We start from the raw sequence: 18,825 nt of genomic DNA on the forward strand, positions 1-18,825 counted from the left end.
ATAAAGTGGCAGTCCCCCACCGTCAACAGTTCACTGTTTCCTGCCCAAATGCCTTTTTTTTTTTTTTTTTTTTTTTTTTTTTTTTTTTTTTTTTTTTTTTTTTTTAACCACTAACGTTCTAATGTATGTTTGCCATATGAACTATTGATCGTTTCAGTGAATGATGCACAGGTTGTTGACTGCATCTTACTTTTTATCCATTATAACAACATGGCAAAGGACATTTAATCTTAAGTTCAGGACATCCGTTGTCTCTACAGTGTATTTTGTTGACTTCTCTCGGAGAGAAAGTCCTTGTTCTCAGCTCTTTCCTTTCATCAATTGGGCTTAATGTGTAGTCGCTTTTAACTCCTTTTTTGTATTAGTGTTGTAAGGTTATGACATGGGCATGTATGATCTCAGTTGTTTTGTGCCCTGAAATATAACAAACGGAATTCATTGGAGCAGATGAGGCATCTTCAGGACAAAAACTTTCTCCATCTGCTTCAATACCCTGAGTACCATAACAATTGTCACAGCATGTGTACACAACAGAGAAATATGTTCAGTAAATGAGTGCCCCACTGTACGTCCTATAGTGGTGGGAAAGCAATGGGGAAATAAACAAGCCATCAAGGACACTCGCAGAGAGAACTGCATGACACAGTGTGCCAATCTCCTCCAAGCTGTCACTTCTCTGGAGAGTTGGAGTTCAATGCAGTTGTGGGAGGAGGACTGACTGGCATTGACAGACTAGAAGCTGCAGTTGGTGAAGCCCACTGTCTGGCTATGGCATTCCTCATGCCAGTCAATCAGGGGGGATGAGGTGACCCTGACCTGCCTCCAGATTGGAATTTTATGTGATGTGAGGGCACCCCCAGTCTGTAATTCCTGTGATGTGCAAATCAGTATATGCTGCATATTAACAGAGTGCATTTGTTATTGTATTGTGGGAGGACAGAATTGAATTTGGGTGGGAGTCTGCCTTCTCTTTTAGCTGATGACGAGACCAATGTGTTGAAGGTTTTAAAGTTTCATTAAGTGTCTGGACCCCAGCTGGAACCTTTAGGTTGGAGATTTTAGTGTATTACAAAGTGGCTGGCTCGTCCTTTTTAGTCCAGTGATCAGCCAGCCACAGCTGTCCGGTATGCTATTCTGGCAAGTAATTATCACTATCTGTCTTAATACTTTCGTTGTGAAGAGGTATGATAGTAGCATATTTCAGCTTCTCAGGAAATGTACTCTCTGCTGGTGCTGAGAGGTTGTCTGGCCGCAGCCTTCAGTAACATTCTGTTGGCATTAAATGTCAAAGTCATAGCCATTAAAATTGGTAATTGTAATCAAAATCATCTAACAGTAAAGGGTGCTGCTGTATGTTAACACAGAGGGAAATTACTCATTTATGAACTGCAATACATGTAACGTGGACATGGAGAAAACAACTACCGTATTTACTCGAATCTAAGCCACACCTGAAATTTGAGACTTGAAATTCAAGGGGAGAGAAAAGTTTTAGTCTGCATCTCCAAATCGAAACAAAGTTGGTCCATTGTAATATGAGACACAATTTAGGTTGAATGAATGACGATGCAGCTACAGTCGTTTCATTCGGGTCATAAGCTTAGCAGTTAAGCTTTACCAGGTAGCCATTGCTATGCGTCAGGCGCTCCGTTCGTATTTATACGGGTACCCTTCCTTTTTCACGTGCTTCGTCTGGTTTGAATTGATTGCTTATTTTTCTTTGATCTGTTAAGTGCCGTTCTCTTTGTTATAGGTGTTTACGTCACTCTAAGCTGAAAATGCATTACTGTACTGTGTCATGCATTGTTTGTCGCATTTTGATAATGAGTGTTTACGACCTGTCGCCGCTTGCGGCATGGCTTGCTTTTGTGCACGCTAACGCCGCTTACATTTAAAAAAAGGAGAGAGAGAGAGAGGAATCGTCTCATTAGCGAAGCAATGGCAAGAGACTGCTATTTGTTGTTAATTAAACTGCTGCTTTCTTTGATAATGGTCAACAAGAACCAAATAATAGACTGCGTATGATAGAAGATGTTCTGAACGAGAATTTAGCTAAAATTTTTCGCCTTTTGAAAATCTTTGCAGACGCCTCTTTTGTACATTACATTGTGCACAAAAATGAGTCATCTTAGATTTAAAAATCTAGTCAATTGCCGTGCTTCATTTCTGACTGTATCACTATTAGGCATAAGAATAATACGAGTATAAATATGACATGATACGTATATTCTTCCGTGTTTGCTGTTGTCTCACACTAGTTTCGTAGTTTATTAGGCAGACAGGATTTAAATGAGATAGCAGCAACCACGAAAGAATACATGGCAAAATGTTTATATTCGTATTATTCTTATGGTGAAGAGAATACTGCATGTGATTCACAATTCGTAAAAGTTCCTGTTAGCAGCCATCTCTTCTCACAGGTAGGAAAAAATTCAGAACGTACAGTTGGCCATATTGACAAACATCCCAAACAGTCTTGCCAGTCAGATTTTCATAGTGCATTGAAATGCTGCTACATTCGAAGATGAACAATATGGAATTTGTATTTACTTCGTTGGATAATGTATGAAAGTGCAGTGGTCGAAACTCGGGGCGGACAAAAAAGCTCGCCTTGCACCTTTTTAGAATTTATTTACTGACTCAGAGGTTTTGGCGCCAGTATTTATCTTTGTGCCTGCAAAGCATGCCTGTGTAGCGCTACATATATTCGACGGCAGAAGTTAGTTGTATCAGCACCTAGCAACATTTTTCGGAACTTCCCCTTACTTTGCACTCGATTCTAAGCCGCAGGCGGTTTTTTAGATCACACAAAATGGAAAAAAAGTGTGGCGTAGATTCGAGTAAATACGATAAATCAAACTTAATAGGCAGAAGAAGCTTAATAGTCCGTAAAGTCTGCTCCTGGTAGCTGAGTTGTCAGTGCGACAGAATGTCATACCTAACAGCCCGGGTTCGATTCCCAGCTGAGTCGGATATTTTCTCCGCTCAGATACTGGATGTTGTGTTGTCCTTACCATAGTCATTTCATCCCCATCGACACGCAAGTCGCTGAAGTGGCGTCAACTAAAAAGACTTGCACTAGGCAAATGGTCTACCTGATGGGAGGCCCTAGCCACACGACATTTCCAATTCCCCCTAAACCTTCAGTAATATTGCACACTAATAATTTGCAATATTGTTGAAGTTCTCTGTAGACTACCCAGTAATATTGTCTTTCGGATGGTAGATGATAAAGAAGCTGATGCTGAGATAATTCCTCTACTTTGTTGCAAGCTGAAAAAAACGGTGGATGAAAAATTGGTTCAAAGAGTGTCGAGTTGTTAAAAGCATTGAGGTTGAATGGAAAAATAGATTATAATATTTTTGTGTTGGTAGTCCAACATTTTTATATACTGCTGGAAATGGTTGTCCTCATACACAGGCATCCCCCACCTTCTGCCATTGGATTTCTTACAGAATTCTCATACACTGGTGGAAGTAATTTCCGTGAGTTCCCTAAACCTATCATTTAGCCAAATGTAGTGCTACATGGTTGATCAAACTGAGACAATACTAGGGCTTTTGCAGTTGCTCTGTAATTGTATGTTGGCAGGGTGTATACAACCTGGGACAGCCAGGAGATCCGGGAAGTTTTTCATCCGGGAGAAAACCAGGATAACCCCGGGAATTTTTCATTGTTTTAGTTTTCAGTTAAATGTTCGTAATTTTGACTGGTAAGAACCGATACTCTACCAAAGAATATTACCGTATCTCCGTACTGCAGAATAATATTTCAACAGTTAAACATAAACAAGAGGAAAAAAAACAAAAATAACTTAAATTGCAAAGCAGATGTGCCATATACGACGACACACACAGTGCTCATGCAAGCGTCTACCAACAGCAAAATGTGTCAAAGGCTTTAGGAAGACTATGCAATGCTTCATAACAACAAATTGCCTCCGATGAGTGTGAAGTCACAACTGTTTACATTAGATTCATTTTAGCAGTTACGAGTGGGCACATGCACAGTTGAGTCGCACTTGAGTAGTAGATTCTCCTGCTTCTGGCTACAGAAATGTGGCTGTTAGCTGTGCAAGCAATCGCAGCTAGATGATACCAGGAAAACGGGGCGCCAAATTCATATTCTTGTGGGAAAGAAACTTGTTTCACATAGTGCCTAGCATCCAGCACACATTGGTCTATCAATTATTCATATGATTTTGAAATGCATCCCTGTAGGTTTTTGAACACATTTTAACTTGATTTCTGAATGAATCATAAGTTGACTTATGAATGCATAGTGTACGTGATGTCTCTGTCAGGAGAATCCTCGTCCCATCTAGAAATAAACTTTCCACAGACAAAAGGGGACGGGTTTATACGAGCTGAGCAGAGTAAAGCCGATTGGATGAACGCCAATCGCTGTGTGATTATGTGGTTGATTGGGTTTGCAAATGTTCAGCGTTGTTATAATTACTAGCGAAATTCCATGGATTCAGACTACCAGAATGGAAGTAAACTACTAACAGGAATAACAGGTGAGAAAGATTACGTATTATCTTCTCGGAGTATCCAAGAAAATGAAATTTTGACAGAAAATTTTTGGCCAGATCGCTACACTAGCAAGGACCAGTTGTGAAGTCCCTGGCTAGCAGCCACTGAAGTTCTATTCTGGAAGTAATGCGGAAAACGTGTTGTATGAACATGTAACAACGGCTAACCGGAGAATAATCGCGGGATAACTAAACCTGTGACTCTGGCAGAGTTTGTGAAGTCAATCGGCAAACAGATTTTGACAATGACAGGAATAGTTACAGAATTCTTGATGACAAGATTGTTTGTTAGAATGAGGAAGAAGAAGAAACGGGGACATCACACATATTATGGAAGAATAATAAGATTCCAAATTTCGTAATACTACTTTTTGATCTCTTGCTTGAGAAACTGGTGTGTATGAATGAAATGTGAAACTATTTCCTAACACAAAGCTTTTTGCTTGTAGTAGGCCTTATGGGCATTTGATATTGGTACTTCATGAATTATATTCTGTCGTCTTATAAAAATGACCATTTGTGCCAAAACATTCTCATTTATTTGGTTTGTGTTACAAAATTGCTTCAATATTAGCAAGGCCTATTTTGTTTTACTAGCAGACAGTGACAAAATAGACGTAATCAGATCGAGAAACCACACCAGTCTTTGGTATTTTTTGTATTAACAGCTTTTTCATTATTAGATAACAATATTTCGATATTTCATGTAGCATAACGTTTCACGAACTTTGATGAGGTAATAGATACTTTCGCTGAAAGGAAAGCATGCCATGTAAAGCTGTAGCAAGATCAGAGAGAAAAAAATGCTAGAAGCTAAGGATTGAAGGAATGTGTACTTTCTTGCTTGTCTCTTGTCTTTATTGGTTTTATGTATCCTATATTTAATTTTATGCCACACAAAACAGCAAGTTATTAGCTAATAGACAATAAAGAGTGCAAATTTTCTGAAGAGTTCTTGTTCTGCCGATTACAAAGAATCCCATTCGCTATTAATTGTGAGATTTTTTTTTATTAAAAAAAAAAAGAGGGCAGGCTGTTAAACCGGCCGACTGGGAACAGGAGAGGCACCACAGGACATTACAATTTCCACTGTCCTGTGTAGATTTGATGGCATCCATTACAAAATATACACGTTTCAATTCCACAGAGCGAAATAGTGATGTGCTATAGAAGAATGCTGTATGAAGAGGCGTGTCACTGCACTTGGACACACTTAAGACCAGATAACTTGTCGTACATTTCCTCGAACACATATGTTTTATGTTTCAGACTTTTCAGAAAGGTGTGCACTACAAGTCGAACATATTTTTGAAAATTCGATTTTTTTTTTTTTTTTTTTTTTTTTATTATTGGCGCGGTTCGCAAATATCGTAGGTCCGGGGCTGATGCGCAGAGCAGTCTGAGTTTAGTGGGTAGTCTTCACGTGACTCATGTTTACATTTAGTGATTTTGCTGTTTGCCCTTTGTTTACTCTCACATCAAATGAAAACAAAATGGATATCTGTGGCTGGGAGCTATCAAGTGAATTAAAATAGATTCACATAATTATGGAAGGCTAAAATATGTTATTAGTTTCAGATTTTTTTAATTTCCACCTTTCTGACAGTCTAGCATTAATCGCCTTGCAGAACAATTAAGTTATTTTTGTCTAAATTTGACTTTTATTAACCTTTTCCACAGAGGCAGTCAATGTATTTGAAACGAAATGTTTAATTCCACAGTACTGGCTAGTTTCAACTGTTTGCTGCATTTCAAGTGTGCGTTTTCATCTTCGAGCGCACATGGCATTATGCCACAAAAAAGAACCAAACATGATATAATACAATACTGGTGCTCCAAGAAAATTTACATCCCGAAAACCACACAGAAAAGCTTAATATCTGATCAAGGTCTACTTCGTTGGGAATCTGAACATACAAATGTGCACTTCAAGTATGCACTTTAAATGTGCACATTTTATTATGGTTCACGAATTTCTGATGCTCTTGCAGTATCCTCTGGTGTCTTATTTCTTTTATGACATAATGTATGATTTTTAAATGTTCTACATATACGTACATACGGGCTTCCTAATTCATGGTAGCTGCGCAAGCACGGTGTCATCTGTTATCTGCACTCTCCGGCAACTGCTGAAACGAACCTATTTCTAACAAGCCATGGGAAAATATTGTGAATGGTGGTTTGAAAAGCGTTATTTTCGAAGTAAATATCCTTTTATGTAAGGTGAACTATGTGCGAGAAAGTACCATGAATTTCTTAAATCAAAGAGCACTTGACTATCATTTAAAAATCAACTCTTCGATGACGAGCCATTTAGAAGACTTTCAAACCCTGAAGATCAGACATTTATGTCATTATTAAAAATTTTACTGGCACTTTTGTGTGATATATCTTAAAGTTTAACACGCAAAAAGCTTAGCTTCTCTTGCAACTTATTAACGTTAGAGTCCTATGTTATATGTGAAAGCTTTGCTTTTCTTGTAACAACACTATGTATATTAATTTAAACTATTAACTTTCCCTGTTTGTGTGTTCGTGCTACTTAACAGTGATACTGCTGTTAGCTGACTAGATCACATGTCATATGCTCTGAATATCCACTGTCATTGGCTGGCGAGATCACGTGACATGAGCTATGACTGGCTTACAAAAGTGCATCGCAATCTCGATTTCAATGATTCAGAAAGTAACATGCGGTGTTTGGTGGAATTCCAATGTATACTTTCGTAACATGAAAATACACAGCGTACATGTTGCTGCACATCAAAGATATTTCCAAAATGTGTCTTTTTTTTTTTCCCCCTAAGTTTTGGTTTTTAAAGTGCCGGGAAATTCTACGCCAGTGTATAAAACCATAATCATTAAAAGGATTTTGCAGTTCCGAGGGAAAATATACTGTCACTTAATACGGAAAAAGTGTGTTTTCACCTGGGAGAAAGTGTATTTTTAACCTCGAAATCTGGGAATTTTTTTTCCTTGTCCGCATGTACAACCTGGTTGATTTTATGTAGCAAAGTAATGAGTGGACAGTGATCAAGTCTCGGGGTTGTTTTGCATCACCTACAAAGTTAGTTATTGTGGCATGACATGAATTGAAACTAACCAACTCATTTATATAAAAAATGGCAACTTTTATTCTTAATCCTTGCATTCTCGATAAATTTCCATTGACACTTCGATCCCTGTGATCAAAATACTACAATGAGAGAGACAGTTCCACCAGGTCAGTGTTGTTCGGTACCTTCTTCATTTAATTTTTTTGTGCCTATGTGGCCTGACGTCCCACAATGCTGGCAGTGAAGGGTGAAGCTTTGGCAATGCCATTCACTCATCTTGGTGAAACGTCAGAAAAATCACCAAACAAGTGTCGGCTGAAGAAAACAAGGTAGAAGCAAACAGGCAGTTTATCAACAAGTGGCCGTGAAAGAAAGCCATAACAATTCGGTAGTAACATGATCATCATCACAGAGGCATGCAGTAATAGTGGCCGTCTAGGGGCTGCTTAACTCCATGCAATATCTCTTTAGAGGCAGACATAAGATGGCTGAAGTTAAGAGATAATAGTAGTAGTAGTAGTAGTAGTAGTAGTAGTATAGAAATGAGAACCCCCTTTTGTCTGGAAAGAGAAATTGGACAAAATTACATTAAGAGAACAACTCAAATAGGCGTTCTTCATTCTTCCAAGAGGGAAGTGTGAGGGGGGGAGGGGAGGGGGGGAGAAAATGGTCATATTCCTTTGACTGTATGAGAAACAGAAAATTAGAATAAATATGTAAATAAACTGTGAAATGAAACATTCCCTAGACTGGTCTGAAGCCAAGATCAACCCGTTAATACTCGAATTCGAATGTTTATAATTTTACTTTATATGTGTACAGAGAGATTTAATTCACTTCACATCTATTATTTGTTTTAAGGTTAACTTAAATAGTACGATCGTATAGTACATAACTAATAGAGTGCATTTCTTCATAATAAGTTGTGATGTAGAACATGTCATTTTTACAACAGTTATGCACAATTAATATAAAGTGGTGTCATTCTTGACTTGCTCACCTCACACCAGGAAACCATTGAGTTGTTTAAAGAACGGAGCTACTAAGTATAAAACAGAAGCAGATTCAGATGTTGCTATTTTGACTGCTCACTAACAATGTTCAGGAGGATTAAATAATCATAGTTACAACCACTCTGTTACTCACGATTAAACATACTATATTTATTGGATTGTGTGTTGTATGATGATATAATTTTTCAGGTATGTTCACTGGAATATTTGGGTACTGTCTGCAAAAGTGTTGCAAAAAGAGTTAGTAATAAAGAAGTAATAAAACATCACTCCTGATGAAGTTTTAGTACACAAACACCAAAAATTATTTTTTGTAGATGGCAAGAAAAAATTTCAGATAAGTTTACACAAGTTATAAAGTTTTTAGGAAATCACCAAGTCCTCTCATTCTCAAATACTGAATTAACATAGTCTGGATAATTTGCATATCATGAGTTGCGATGCCTCAAGACATATACACAGTTTCTAATTGTAAAACTTGACTCACTGTGTTCAACATTTAACGTAAGATTAGATCTCTTAAAGAGTAGATTATGACAGCACTTTAAATTCTTAAGTTCAGTCAGCAGTTAAAATGGAATTTTTGTCATGGTAGCCACTAGATAGCAACTTGCAAATGCGACCAGGTGGCCGTGTTAGCCAATTGGTAATATACATACCTTTTGGCATATTACAGATACTGTTGTTATGTTTACCTTAAATTATTGAGAATCATCAACATGAACCTGTACCAATGTGTTGTGACATTTGTTAACTGCCAAAATAACACTGTCTTATGAAATGAAACTTTGCTTTGCCCCTCCTCCCATTAATAGTGTCGTTTCCACAGAGATACATTCAGTTATTTATGTGTTTCATATATTTGATAGGAAATTATGGAGTAATAATGCGTTTAAAGTTTGGATTTTTCTGTTGTGGACAAGATGGACCACTTGGAAGTTTATGCTACTGTCAAATGAAATATGTCTGTTGAGATAAGAGAGAAATTTTTCAGTTATGTATTGCTCATTGATGTATAAAAATGAAATCCGTATAGATCACAGTTGTTTTGGTTTATAGCTATATAAGGTTTTATTCCTAGTCTCACTAGGAAGAAACTGCTCGTCTGCCACTAAAACACAATGCAGTTTCTTTTAAAATAAAGTTTGTCTTTGTGTTTCTTAATGTTCCAAATTCGTACCGGTTATTTTAAGAGATTTTTATCGGTGTTACTATTCATTCAAAGGAAAACAGACAACTGATACCCTTTTTATGCTTCGTGTGTGAAAGGTTAGTTGAGGTGAGGTGTAAAGATTGAGATGCACAGTTTATGGCTACATACTGCCCACTTACCGATATATGTACAGGGTGACACTTTAAGTGTTGAGATGAAAAAGGAGATATGTCACTCAATTGATGTTCTGAGATATATTGAAAAAAGTGTATAATTCTGAATACTGTTATTCCCAAACCTTATAGTTAGTCCCACAGACTCGTGAGGAAGAATGCAAGGTTATACCAACAATTTGTAATCATAGGATGAAGGCAACTAATACAAAAAGGTAATAGAAAATGGCTGACATATCCCCTTTTTGATTTAAACAACAGTCACTGTACTGAAATATTGTATAGCGAAACAAAATACCACATCTACAAGCAAAATATTAATAATTTCAACATGGTCATACACATGTAACATGGGAGAGTTAATTCCACATGTTTTACTTGTTAAACAACCCTTTTTATATTGACAGAGATATACAGGGTTATTACAAATGATTGAAGCAATTTCACAGCTCTACAATAACTTTATTATTTGAGATATTTTCACAATGCTTTGCACACACATACAAACACTCAAAGTTTTTTTAGGCATTCACAAATGTTCGATATGTGCCCCTTTAGTGATTCGGCAGGCATCAAGCCAATAATAAAGTTCCTCCCACACTCGGCGCAGCACGTCCCCATCAATGAGTTCAAAAGCATCGTTGATGCGACCTCACAGTTCTGGCACGTTTCTTGGTAGAGGTGGTTTAAACACTGAATCTTTCACATAACCCCACAGAAAGAAATCGCATGGGGTTAAGTCGGGAGAGCGTGGAGGCCATGACATGAATTGCTAATCATGATCTCCACCACGACCGATCCATCGGTTTACCAATCTCGTGTTTAAGAAATGCCGAACATCATGATGGAAGTGCGGTGGAGCACCATCCTGTTGAAAGATGAAGTTGGCGCTGTCGGTCTCCAGTTGTGGCATGAGCCAATTTTCCAGCATGTCCAGATACACATGTCCTGTAACGTTTTTTTTTTTTTTTGCAGAAGAAAAAGGGGCCGTAAACTTTAAACTGTGAGATTGCACAAAACACGTTAACTTTTGGTGAATTGCGAATTTGCTGCACGAATGCATGAGGATTCTCTACCGCCCAGATTCGCACATTGTGTCTGTTCACTTCACCATTAAGAAAAAATGTTGCTTCATCACTGAAAACAAGTTTCGCACTGAACGCATCCTCTTCCATGAGCTGTTGCAACCGCGCCGAAAATTCAAAGCGTTTGACTTTGTCATCGGGTGTCAGGGCTTGTAGCAATTGTAAACGGTAAGGCTTCTGCTTTAGCCTTTTCCATAAGATTTTCCAAACCGTCGGCTGTGGTACGTTTAGCTCCCTGCTTGCTTTATTCGTCGACTTCCACGGGCGACGCGTGAAACTTGCCCGCACGCGATCAACCGTTTCTTTGCTCACTGCAGGCCAACCTGTTGATTTCCCCTTACAGAGGCACCCAGAAGCTTTAAACTGCACATACCATCGCCGAATGGAGTTAGCAGTTGGTGGATCTTTGTTGAACTTTGTCCTGAAGTGTCGTTGCACTGTTATGACTGACTGATGTGAGTGCATTTCAAACACAACATACACTTTCCCGGCACCTGTCGCCATTTTGTCTCACTGCGCTCTCGAGCGCTCTGGCGGCAGAAACCTGAAGTGCGGCTTCAGCTGAACAAAACTTTGAGTTTTTCTACATATCTGTAGTGTGTCGTGACCATATGTCAATGAATGGAGCTACAATGAATTTATGAAATCGCTTCAATCATTTGTAATAGCCCTGTATGTTCATAAATATGTCACTATTGGTCTCTGTCCCAAACTTCACTTCCACATTCATTGGCGTCCTCTCCACTAGTCAGCTCATTAATGTCGCATTGCCTTAGAAACCTATCAAAATACTCATGAAGCTGCAAAGGGATAACATCAATCATGCGTGCAATAGCCTTCAGTTTCTCAGGTTTCATTAGAATGATGTCCACGTATGTTCTTGACACATTATGGAAATGAGGGACTGTCCCAGCCTTAACCAGACGAAAATCATATTTTACCACTCCACTGCTATTGGATGAAACAGAGACGCATTTTGGCTGGTCAGTGTACCCAAATAGTTTCTAACGTGTAACAGCCCATTTTTCTGCTTTCACAGTTACAGACTTATTAAAAAATGAATCTAGCTGTTTCTGATTGTCAAGAAATGCATTTCATGTGCATAGTTCAATATGCATGTGTTTCCTTGCTTTCTGTAGTACTGTGAACCATTGGTGGGGAGTATACACTATGTCCTGTTTCCTTTTCCTTAGTTCCAGACTTGTAAAGTCCCTATCAGAAGCATTGTAGGAATGCCCACAGGTTGGGAACATGTGGAAAATGTTGGAAAATCTACCACTAGGAACTAAACTGTACCAAAATTGAACCATTGTGCGATTCCTATTCTGTTTTGTACTGGAATCTGAAAATGCATACGTTTTCACACTAGAGGCCACATGCTTGGTTGTGAAATTTATAAGGAGAGAAACCACTGCATTAGGACCCTTCTTAGCAGTTGCTTCATCAAACATATAAATGAAAGCTTTGTTATCAGAAAATCTATGAATACCAAATATAACTACCCATGGCTGCCACAAATAGAATATAATGTGTGAAACAGGCACGTTCTGCGTGAAATCGAATGTGATCATTTCTGATTTTCCCGCCTCTTCTCCTTGTACAAGTTTTTCACAACGTGCAGTGTTATCATAGAACTGACATGCCCAAAGGTTATGGAGTTTAAACTCATTTTGCGATGCAATCTTGATAGCAGGGGTGTTCTCTCCTTCAATTGTACGTGTAAGCTTTTCAAATTCACCAATAGACATCCACTCAAGGACGACCAAAGCCATGGTTGTAACGATTCTTGAAATAACGTCCTTGACTCGGTGTTTTGTTATGCCATGGAGTGCAATAAAAGCTTTCTTGCATACTATAGTTCCCTTGAAACCAACTTTAATCTGCAGATACTAGTGAATTAGTATCATAAAACAAAAATCTACATCATCATAATACTGTAACCCTATTAAATATATGCCTTTTTACAAAATGTGGATCAAAGTTGTACATAATTTGGGAACAAAATGGTTAATAAAATAACATTACAGTTGTCATGTCAGTTACCATATAATAATAGTTTGCTATCCTTCCACAGTTGGTAATGGAATTTGAGCATGGTCTCCTTGCTTTTGGAATGAAGGGAAGAATGTGAACACTCAAGTACCCGCCCTGTCCAACTTCGTTGGGCATATTGTTGAATTCTGTCAACAAAAGTTTCTCTGTAAATAGATATTAACATATCATTAACCTATATACAGAGCTATTACAAATGATTGAAGCGATTTCATAAATTCACTGTAGCTCCATTCATTGACATATGGTCACGACACACTACAGATATGTAGAAAAACACATAAAGTTTTGTTCGGCTGAAGCCGCACTTCAGGTTTCTGCCGCCAGAGCGCTCGAGTGCGCAGTGAGACAAAATGGCGACAGGAACCGAGAAAGCGTATGTCGTGCTTGAAATGCACTCACATCAGTCAGTCATAACAGTGCGACGACACTTCAGGACAAAGTTCAACAAAGATCCACCAACTGCTAACTCCATTCGGCGATGGTATGTGCAGTTTAAAGCTTCTGGATGCCTCTGTAAGGGGAAATCAACGGGTCGGCCTGCAGTGAGCGAAGAAACGGTTGAACGCGTGCGGGCAAGTTTCACGCGTAGCCCGCGGAAGTCGACGAATAAAGCAAGCAGGGAGCTAAACGTACCACAGTCGACGGTTTGGAAAATCTTACAGAAAAGGCTAAAGCAGAAGCCTTACTGTTTACAATTGCTACAAGCCCTGACACCCGATGACAAAGTCAAACGTTTTGAATTTTCGGCGCGGTTGCAACAGCTCATGGAAGAGGATGCATTCAGTGCAAAACTTGTTTTCAGTGATGAAGCAACATTTTTTCTTAATGGTGAAGTGAACAGACACAATGTGCGAATCTGGGCGGTGGAGAATCCTCACGCATTCGTGCAGCAAATTCGCAATTCACCAAAAGTTAACGTGTTTTGTGCAATCTCACGGTTTAAAGTTTACGGCCCCTTTTTCTTCTGCAAAAAAAACGTTACAGGACACGTGTATCTGGACATGCTGGAAAATTGGCTCATGCCACAACTGGAGACCACCAGCGCCGACTTCATCTTTCAACAGGATGGTGCTGCACCGCACTTCCATCATGATGTTCGGCATTTCTTAAACACGAGATTGGAAAACCGATGGATCGGTCGTGGTGGAGATCACGATCAGCAATTCATGTCATGGCCTCCACGCTCTCCCGACTTAACCCCATGCAATTTCTTTCTGTGGGGTTATGTGAAAGATTCAGTGTTTAAACCTCCTCTACCAAGAAACGTGCCAGAACTGTGAGCTCGCATCAACAATGCTTTCGAACTCATTGATGGGGCATGCTGCGCCGAGTGTGGGAGGAACTTGATTATCGGCTTGATGTCTGCTGAATCACTAAAGGGGCACATATCGAACATTTGTGAATGCCTAAAAAAACTTTTTGTGTTTTTGTATGTGTGTGCAAAGCATTGTGAAAATATCTCAAATAATAAAGTTATTGTAGAGCTGTGAAATCGCTTCAATCATTTGTAATAACCCTGTACTTGGCGAATAACATGTTTTTTACCGATTTCCTGTATTGCAACTAAAACATTAATTGAAACTTTGCATCCATGAAAGTAATTTATATTCACATTTTAGTACAATGTTTCTACACAATTTGCCTCTGCTACAGAATATTACATTATGTACAGAGAATTCAAACGATGAACATTGTATGACTATTTACCTGCAATCTGCACCTGTTTCCCTCCTAGGAACAATTTTTCCTTTCCAGTTGGTATGCTCCAGACCCTTGACTGTCTTTTGTTCAATCACATTCCTCTTCCACAGTTCGGGGTGTCTTTTCTTCCTTCTAAATTCTTGTAAATCATCTTCGGACTCATCTGACGGTTCCATCACCGAAGCAGTTTTGAAATCTCACAGCTGATTACTGCAAACCGCTACAGTGTTGCAATCACACCTCACATTCTTTTGTACAGTATAGAGACTTGTCTCCTTGACAAGTCCTCTTTCTGCACGAAACGTAATTTCAATCCTGGTTTTGACAGGGGGGAAAAACACTGAACAAGTCCCATTTTAGAACCAACAGATGCGGAATCATGTGAAAATACAAACTATAGTAATAACTCATCTATCCCAAAAATGATGACAAGTCCCGTTTCTGATCTCAGTGCCTCAATTATTGAACGATGTGAAAAAAAACATAAATTATTTACAAACTAAGGCTTACACACTCTTTATTCATCATGTAAATGTCACTACAGATATTCAGATTTAGGTTATGAAATGTTCAGTATGGGTGCCATCATTGGTGGTGATGTTGTGCACTTGAATAGCAAAATTCTGCATGATCCGCTGAAGTGTCGGAGCATGAATTCTATTGATGACTTCCTGAATGGCTGTTTTCAGCTCAGCAATCATTTTGGGGTTATTGCTGTACACCTTATCTTCAATATAGCCTCACAAAAAGGAGTTGTGTGTGTTCAGATCTGGAGACTCTGGTGGCCAATGGAGTCCCATGCCAGTGGCCTCTGGATACCAGAATGTGGTCTCCAAAGTGCTCCCCCAGAACATCACTCTCCTGCATTGATGGGGTCGAGCATTGTCTTGCATGAACCACATCTTGTCAAAATAAGGGTCACTTTGGATAACGGGAATGAAACCATCTTCCAAAAACTTCATGTACAGTTGGTAATCACCATGCCATCAAGGAATATTGCACCGATTATTCTGTGACTGGGCACTGCACACCACACAGTCACCTGTTGAAGGTGAAGAGACATATCAATCATGAATTGCGGATTCTCAGTCCCCAAATGTGCCAATTTTGCTTATTGATGAACCCATCCAAATGAAGGTGTGCTACGTTGCTAAACCAAACCAATTCACACCAAAGTCCTGTTCGTCAATTCTGTCGACAATATGGTTGGTGAAACACAGCTGCTGTTCCATGGCCCTGGGACTTAATGGCTGATGAATTTGAATTTTAATGGCAATAGATGCAGGTCTTCAACAACAATTTGTCACGTGTCTCCCAGTTGATTGCCACCTGGTGTGCAGCTCATCTGATGTATTTCCTGGGTCTGTTTCGAAATGCAGCATGCGTCTTCTCAATGTTTTCTGGTCGTTTCACTCTTTTTGCGTGGCCGACATTGCCAGCACTTTCATCGTGAACACTACTCGTTCTCTCAAACTTGTGAATCAAATTCTTGATTATTAGCAAAGCACATTTGGACTGTTGTCTTCTTGAACTCATTTGAAAACTTCCTTTGAGCCAGAGTTGGGCTGTTATTGTTCGCATAGTAGGCCTTCACGAGCTCAGGCACGCTGTACAGTGACATTTTCACATGCAATGTCCTACAACAAGAAGGCGTGCACACATGCACATACTAATTCCTGTCATGCCTCACGGCCAACCTTGCAGTTTGAATGTCCTAATGCAAACTGTTCAGAAGTTATGACTATTTTATTTCTTATGGTTAAATAATTGTCATGCTGTATGTACGATATCAGTGTATTCAAAAGAAAACAGCTTTATTTTGTGTTTAAAAATATTTAAGCTGTGGCTAAGGTATTTTCTATTTGCATATTAGCAGAGTTGTATAGATGTGCAGTTTTCTTTTATTTATTTATTTATTTATTGTTAGATGAAATATGCTGTATTTGTGTAATACACACGTCAGCCCTAATTAGTGACAGTATATATATTCAGCACGATTTCTTGCTCATGATCAAAATTTTTAGATAAATTTTAATCCTGTTTGTGACTTTGTTCATTTTCTTCAGGGTAAGCATCAAGGAATCATCAGTTGCAAAACTTGGCTCCGTATGTCGAAGAGTATACAGGATTTTCTCACATGCATACTTTCATCACAAAACTATATTTGATGACTTTGAGGTAAGTCATAAGCTACTTAACTTAATTACTTGTATATCTCATTCTGTGTTTGTTTTGTTCAGTTCTGATTGTCAGGTACAATTTATTTATCTCATAATAATAGTATGTTCCTCGTGCAATGTCAGATTCTGTTTTGATCTCTTTTCCACTAGCATTTAACTTTGCAAGATTTTACCTATGTGTACGATCTATAAGGTACTGCAAAAGATTTATAAAGTTTCAAAACTACCCTGTGACAGTTAAGGATGTACTCGGTGCACGTTCATGAGAAACGCTGCTCTTGGCCCATAAAGAGAAATGCTGATTCAGGAATCAGAGGAAGTGAAAAGGAATTGCCTGTCTTTTAGAGTAATCTTCTTGTATTTTTTGTCCATTTCAGAATAATTGAGAAATGTGTGCTATGAAAACAAGATTCATTAAGTGCAGTTTTATTCTGCATAAAAAAGAATTATTGATATATTATTTCGAATGTGTAGCCATTCTGCACCAAGTACATGTTTGCCTGACTAGAAGATGGGCTTTTTCCCCTAATTTTAGACAAAAAATACAGTGTCTTCTTACATTTGTAGATTGTAGCTCAGATGGCATACAGATTTAATTTGACAATTTCAGAAGGGTGTGTGTGGGAACTGATGCAGCAGGTCTGCCAAACACTGGGATGAATATTTGAAGGCGAGCAGCAAGCAGACAGCAAACTTCGTAGTGCCACCAAGTATGGGAATGCATTCTGCATACATTGCTTTTTATGAACATCTGCCACACTTAAACTGCTATTTGCATGGATCCAAATGTAGTTGTAATTGAGCCGGCATTAGAGATTGACAAACACTCAACAAGATTATGTATTCCCACAGGAGACAAATTAATCTGGCATAAATATGTTCATGCAGAACATTTGAAACATACAACTACAAATGTAACAAGGTGTTCAGGGATGACACCAAGACTGCTAATGCTCAACAGCAACATACGATAGACCAAGTGCACTTTTAACTCTTGTGTTCAGATTTGTGCAAATTCAGGAGCAGAAAGCTGAGAGGAAAACATACGATGTTATTCAGTTTGCTTTGATTGTTAAAGAACGGTATATTACAGTGATCAATAACAGATGCAAATCACAGCCATGACTCTTTAGAGAAATATGGTTCTAGGAGTGTGTGGTTCACAATTGGGTAATATAGACAGTCTGACATTAATTTTAAGTTAATGGTGATTGATTGAAGTAGTGGCTAAAACAGTTGTGCAGCAGGGAGAAAAACTGTTGTTACAGAAGCAACGATCTAAACACAGCATCAGACGGAGAAGAATTTAAAGAGCCACAGTTCTACCCACCTACCTTTCATGGTACCAAAGCAAGATATTTTATGAGTTGGAACAGCATATTTTACCTGCTAAAGAAATGTAATGAGTTTTGATTACTTGAGAAATTATCCAAATGAAGATACTGGAGATGAAAGACTTTTTCAGTTGTGTGTGACATAAGTATCAAAGCAGGTATGTGCTGGTACATGGCAATGATGATGAAGAGGGCAGGGTTTATGTTACGGTGAAGAACACTATCTGTGGTGTGATGGAAAACAACTTCATTGTCACATACAGGGTGGTTCTTGTTAACATTTAAAAACACCCAAAGTGATGCAGGTGATGCTGAGACAAGTGATTTAATATAAGACACACAGGGCGACAAATGTCACAGAATATCCCAAAAGGGGGTGACAGCTGTTGAACATGTGATTGTCACCAAATAACGTACCTTGCTGCGTGTGCAGCGATTGCCCTATTGATCCTATCATCACTGGAATGGGTCAGTGCTATGCGTCACTTCACTGATCTAGTGTTTTTTGAACACCTTCTTTAAATGTAAAATTCACAAATT

At 38.7% G+C, this 18,825-nt stretch overlaps 1 protein-coding gene across 1 annotated transcript in view; it reads left to right on the forward strand.

Moving 5' to 3' along the window:
• Positions 1–18,825, forward strand: part of LOC126473232 (MOB kinase activator-like 4) — a 32,421-nt gene that overhangs the window by 4,245 nt on the left and 9,351 nt on the right. Inside the window, exon 4 of the mRNA XM_050100145.1 lies at positions 16,838–16,949. Within this exon, the coding sequence (XP_049956102.1) occupies positions 16,838–16,949 (112 nt within the window). The remainder of the gene's footprint in view (positions 1–16,837; positions 16,950–18,825) is intronic.

Source organism: Schistocerca serialis, chromosome 4 (assembly GCF_023864345.2).
Source record: "Schistocerca serialis cubense isolate TAMUIC-IGC-003099 chromosome 4, iqSchSeri2.2, whole genome shotgun sequence".
In the NCBI taxonomy this organism is placed as follows: Eukaryota; Metazoa; Arthropoda; class Insecta; order Orthoptera; family Acrididae; genus Schistocerca; species Schistocerca serialis.